The sequence below is a fragment of the Erinaceus europaeus genome, chromosome 8 (assembly GCF_950295315.1).
Source record: "Erinaceus europaeus chromosome 8, mEriEur2.1, whole genome shotgun sequence".
In the NCBI taxonomy this organism is placed as follows: domain Eukaryota; kingdom Metazoa; phylum Chordata; class Mammalia; order Eulipotyphla; family Erinaceidae; genus Erinaceus; species Erinaceus europaeus.
Window position 1 is genome coordinate 47,670,228 of NC_080169.1, and position 6,000 is coordinate 47,676,227.

At 39.9% G+C, this 6,000-nt stretch overlaps 2 protein-coding genes across 3 annotated transcripts in view; one reads left to right on the plus strand and one right to left on the minus strand.

Annotated features, from left to right (window-relative positions):
* UMAD1 (UBAP1-MVB12-associated (UMA) domain containing 1) overlaps positions 1-2,263 on the minus strand; it is a 272,473-nt gene extending 270,210 nt beyond the window's left edge. Inside the window, exon 1 of one of the 2 annotated variants that reach the window (XM_060196181.1) lies at positions 2,013-2,263. The gene's annotated coding sequence lies outside the window, so the exon portion shown is untranslated. The remainder of the gene's footprint in view (positions 1-2,012) is intronic. The other variant, XM_016192588.2, reaches the window with a different exon arrangement.
* A 75-nt stretch (positions 2,264-2,338) lies between these two features.
* RPA3 (replication protein A3) lies at positions 2,339-5,276 on the plus strand. The gene is made up of 4 exons (XM_007533159.3): positions 2,339-2,518; positions 3,059-3,133; positions 4,180-4,288; positions 5,126-5,276. The coding sequence occupies exons 1-4, from the start codon at positions 2,420-2,422 to the stop codon at positions 5,206-5,208; spliced, it is 366 nt and encodes a 121-aa protein (XP_007533221.1). The 5' UTR covers positions 2,339-2,419; the 3' UTR covers positions 5,209-5,276.
* The last annotated feature ends 724 nt before the right edge of the window (positions 5,277-6,000 follow it).

Sequence of the window (6,000 nt, forward strand, 5' to 3'; positions counted from 1 at the left end):
TTTTATGTCAAAATTATTCATCTAAAGAAATTGTTTGCTAGACCTCTAATGGATCCCTCTCTCCACCATCACTGGTGTCTTGTATCAGGAAAGTCATCAGAAGTCATGAAACAGGTCTATCAGGTGTCTTTCTCTCTCCCTCTTTATCTCCTCTCTCAATTTTTCTCTGTTCTATCAAATAAAATAGAAATAAAAATAAATAAAAGAAAAAAATAGTCCCTGGGAGCAGTGGATTTCTAGTGTTGGCAGATAACAGTGGCAATAAAGAAAAGAGGCAAAGAAAGGGGAGATGGGCGGTTGCGTACTGGGTTAAGCCATGTGGCTCAAACCACGAAGACCAGCGTAGGAATCCCGGTTCCAGCCCCATGGCTCCCCACCTGGAGGGGTATCACTTCACAAGTGGTGAAGCAGGTCTGCAGGTCTTTCTCTCCCCCTCTGCCTTCCCCTCCTCTCTCCATTTCTCTCTGTCCTATCCAACACAACAACAATAATTACAACAACAACAAAACAGCAAGGGCAACAAAAGGGAAAAAAATAAATACAAAAAATTTTAAATTTTTTAAAAGTTTAAAATTTAAAAAATTAAAATTTTTTTTAATTTTAAAAGAGACAGAATAAAAAGAAAAAATTTTTAAATATATATTGTTGCACAAAAGTTACCTTTTAACTTTAATAAAACAATTGTAATGTTCTCCTATACTTTAAATGTGCCGCTTTACAAAGCTGCCATTGAGAAATTAAAATGTACCATATCTCCTATATGATGCACATCTATCTAGCTGTTTTTCAAACCATCACTAAAGTGGAAAAGACGTTGAGGTCTTATATTGAAAATAAAACCTAGACTTATATTGACTTACATCAAAGCAACCATTACCTTCTTTGTGCAGCAACCGACTCATAAACTGTTAGTCAAACCCTATAATTTCTTGACAGCAAAGATAAATATAATTGAACACTGAAAGCACCTATCATTTAATTATATTATATCAGATTTCCTCTTAAATCACCCCGTTAAATCTCAACGAAAGATTTTCTTTACTTCAGGCAACTTCAGAACTAAAGTGGAATCTCGGGTTAATTGCCAAAATTGAAGTTGACAACTTTGTGACAAGCAAATAAGACTCAGTTCCAATTTAAGCAGCAGCGTTTGCGGGTGATTTTTTTTTTTTAGCATTCTTTCTGAACCACTTAATCTAGCAATGGAGGTACCAATGATAAAATCCTAAAAATCAACAGCCTCAAGATTCATTCGAAAACACCCCTCCCCCGCCATCTCCTTGATATAAATCATTTATCACACCTAACGTGCTGGTACTGAGGGTAGTGAGGGAGACAGCCTGGGTTAAGAACGAGTCCATTCATATGGCCAAAACAAGTCAGCTGGGATCTTGCAAAACCTTCAGGTGTATCTAATTTCCTTTCACTTGGCGGAAAAAGAAAAAAAGAAAAAAATATTCCAAGAGAAACTAACTCTAGATTTAACAACTATGTAAATGAATTGCCTCTTCGTTACCCAGGGATCCTTCCTCCCACCCAGTCCCAGATGTTTCAACTTGCTGCTGACACTGAGGAGGTGAGACACAAACAAACCCGCATCTTCCCTTTGCAGTCAGACTGCCCGGGCTAGAAAGGGTCACAGAGCTTGACAGGGTCAACATGGAGCGGGGAAACTTAAAGGGGGAGAATGACGCAGCTCTGGAGGCAAAATCCCCGACCATCCGCGAGCAAGTCTTAAAATTCTGACAACGGCGGACAGAAACACGGGCAAACGCACTTCCCGTCTCCTGGAGAACAAATGCGGGAGATGAAGAAGAAAAACAATCCCTAGATGTTCTGCTTAGAGAATCCCGCACTACCCACGCAAGAGGGAAAGGGGAGGCGGGGCAAGGCCAACAGCGCGGAGAAAACCCGCGGCCTGACAGGGACCAACTCCCGCCCCCTCTTCCGCATGCGTCGGGGTGCAGGAGGGGAAACTGTAAGACTGTAGCGCATCCCGCGAGAAGTGGTACCTGAGGCTCTCGCCACAGTCCCCCGCCGCACCGGCACCGGAGCCCGACACCCTGCTTCCGGGGTCAAATAGCGGCAGGGAGGCCCGAGATCAATTCGGGGAGCCTCAGGCACCGCCCCTCCCAGCCCCGCCTCCACTGACCATTTTGCAAAAAGTGTGGGGCAACTTCCGAGACGCCCAGCGTCGCTAGGCAGCCGAACCTCACTTCCGGAGGCATCTCTTCCCCGCTCCATCCTTTTCCGGGACTGCGCATTCTGGAGGGAGGTTGCCGCGCCTTTTGATTGGCGCAGCGAGAGTGCTGGTCTTCACCGATTGGGTGCCGCGGAAATCTCCGCTGAGAGGCCCGCGGGGCGCACATTTTCCGTGGTCAGTCCGTTTCCCGCCGTCCTCCGTTCCTGTTCCGCAATCATGGTGGAAGTGATGGAGTTACCGAGGTCGCGCATCAACGCTAGCATGATCTCTCAGTTCATCGACCGCCCAGTCTGCTTCGTGGGGCGGCTGGAAAAGGTGCGCGTGTTCGTCGCCCTGGACCCCCGAGTCAGGATTAAAAGACCTGTGGTTGCCCTCCTAGCGATATGGCCCGAGAGCATTTCTGTGCTCTCTATTGCTTAGTATTCCCAGAAGGAAGTCTTGCCATCTCAGTCACATTGAGTAGACTCGCGGTCCACTGTAAATGCCAGCGCCCATTCCCCTTTCTATTTCCGTTTACAAAAAGTACTTATAGGAGGCCGGCACGTTTAGTTTCTGATCGGATTGCCCTTTATGCAGTGGTCTCACAGGAACATGTGTTACATGTTCCGAAAACAGTTCTTTTATTTCACTATGCGTGATGATAAAAAAAAAAAAAAGCAGCAGCCAGAGTGGCATATGCACTGTCAAAATCACCTAGCTTTTATATAAGTGTAGTCCCCTTGTTGATTTGTTTCTAATGTGGGGCTGTCAGAATTAGCAACTGAAATACAGGAGGCGTTTGTACTTTTTAATTTTTTAATGAAGTTTTCAAAGCTTTATGTGGTTTTATTTTTTAAAACATGTTTTCTTTTCTAGATTCATCCCACTGGGAAAATGTTTATTCTTTCAGATGGAGAGGGGAAAACTGGAACTATTGAATTGATGGAGCCTGTGTGTTTAAGTACCAATACTATAAATATATACTGTTTGACTTTCTGCTAATGTTACTTGTAGTGAATATATAAAGGACTAGCTTATAAAACTTGCTTAGTTATAAAATGGCTTACTTTTTCTTAAATTATATCTTTCGCTAAGCTTCTCATTGGTGAAAGTTTTTCTAATGAAATGAATGATTTAAATGAAAATTTTAATGATTCGTTGTGAATGAGTTTTTAATACATGCTGTGAGTATAATACAGCAATTCTGAGTCCTTATGAAAGACTGGGAAACACAAGAAAAAAATACTGATTAAGTCACTTTTTCCTTGTTTCCTTTTTTTTAATTAATGTCTTTTTTGTGTACATATATTTGCGTATGTCATTCATTCACTCGTGTTTACCTTTATTGCACCCTAAGATATTTTCTTGGTCATAATTAATAAAAATCCATGGGCTTTCTTGGCTAATGTATACAGAAAACAATTTGTAAAAATATTCTTTCTTTTTTTTCCACCAAAGATCTGGTCAGCTCTGGATTATGATACAGGAAATTAAATAGACTCTGGGGCCAGAAGCCTAAAGCATAGAAATCTGACTTAAAGACTCCTTAAAGGGTTTTTTGTTTGTTTTGATATAGAGACAGAAAGACACACACACGCACGCACGCACGCACGCACGCCAGAGAGCACAGCACTGGCAATATGCATTTCCAGTGATTGAACTCAGAACCTTATACAAGTAAATCTTGCACTCTACATCCTACATCCACCTCCCCCCACCAGTGAATGAATACTTCTAAAGAAATTACTCCTATATAAAAGTGGTCATTCTCAATATTTTTAAGAGAATTTATTTTCAAGTTATTTAAATGTATCTAGAACCTGAAACTACTGCTAGAAGTAATAGGACTTGAGACATAGTTTAAAGAATCACTTTTAACAAGTTACAATTTGTTTTTGCATGGCAAATTATATAGTTGTTACATGAACTCCTTTCCAGTTTTCATGACCAACAGAACTTGGGTTAACTCTAAGTTGGCATTTTGCTCTCTGTGTTAGCTTGATGAAGAAATCTCTGGGATTGTGGAAGTAATTGGAAAAGTAACAGCCAAGGCAACCATTATGTGTGCATCTTATATCCAGTTTAAAGAAGATAACCATCCTTTTGGTAAATAAAAACATTCTAATATGTAGTGGTTTCATTTGCTTAGCAAGAGAAAATATTTTTGTCTTGATATGTATTGTTCTTGAGTCTCCTGCCATTTATGAAGACTTCAGATGTAAAAGTGGGAATACTTTAACCTGCTCCTATGTAGTGCTTGTATGTTTATGAAGCTCATTAAAAAAAAGTATTTATTTAAGGGAGTCGAGTGGTAGCACAGTGGGTTAAGTGCACATGGCATGAAGCGCAAGGACTGGCATAAGGATCCAGGTTCTAGCCCCCAGCTCCCCACCTGCAGAGGAGTTGCTTCACAAATGGTGAAGCAAGTCTGCAGGTGTCTTATCTTTCTCTCCCCCGCTCTGTCTTCCCCTCCTCTCTCCATTTCTCTCTGTCCTATATAACAATGACAACATCAATAACAATAACTACAACAACAATGAAAAACAAGGACAACAAAACAGAAAATATACAATTTTTTAAGGAAAAGGTATTTAAAGAAATTTTAAATACAGCAAATTAAAATTGTCATAGCTTATTTTGTTTTTAATATCTGTATTCAGACAATCAACTAATGCATACAACCAGGCAAGAACTATGTTTATGCAACTGTGTCTTAACGTTTTTTTTACCTCATGTCTTTATTTTGAAACAGCAGTTTAGTAAATATGACTTTATACCTGAGTTTTAGAAGACAGATTGTCAAAGTAAATTGACTTTGAAAAGGGAAAGGAAGAAAAAAATACATGTAGAATTCCTTTAGATAATAATTGGCATCACAACTTTCCACTGTAGCTTAAATGTTTGCTAAAATGTTTTTTTTGTTTTGTTCTTTTTTTTTTTCAGATCTTGGACTTTACAATGAAGCTGTGAAAATTACCCATGAGTTCCCACAGTATTTTCCTTTGGGAGTTGTACAGTCTGATTAATCTTGATGAAATTTTGTGATTGCAAATGAGCTAGCTACACAGTAGACTATTAAAAGAAGCCACTGTAATCTCCATTTATTTTTATTTACCTAACTTTATTAGATTATTGGCAAACGCTAGAAGAAGAAGAAGATTAGATTATTCACTCCAGAATGCCATTTTTTGATGGAACTGCTATTTGACAGTTCTTAACTAATTCCTCATAAAGAAATTGTACTTCAGCTTGGAATGGGTGTGGAGTATTGCACCAAAGCAAAGAAATCTGGGGAGAGGGGGGGTGGAGAGGGCATTGGGGTATTGGTGTAAGATGGCTTAGCTGTGACTTACAGTGATGATTAGAACCTGAGATACCAGAGCATTAGGCATGGAAGTCATTTTCATAACCATTATGCTATCTCCCCAGCCCTCAAGCACAAACTTAGAACTTGTTTCTGAAAGATCAGAAGTTATCCCTACCAAATGAAACACTGGATCAGCTATGTTAAGAATTTACTTGCTGGGCTTAGGAAGTGTGTCAGTAAAGTGCTAAAGTAGGAGACATAGGTCCTGAGTTTGATTCCCAGTATTCCATGTGCCAAGAGTGATGCCCTGGTTTCCCCACCACCATCTGGTGTTAAAGTAAAAAAGAAAGAAATTGTATTTGCTATCTCCTGAACATACTACCATGTCAACTACTTAAGCACATGATTCTGATGAATTGAAAAATAACCTTACAACTGTAATTTTTGAGTACATACATTAGGTTCTCCAGAGATACATAGATAATGTAAGTATTCGCTATAGTACTGACTT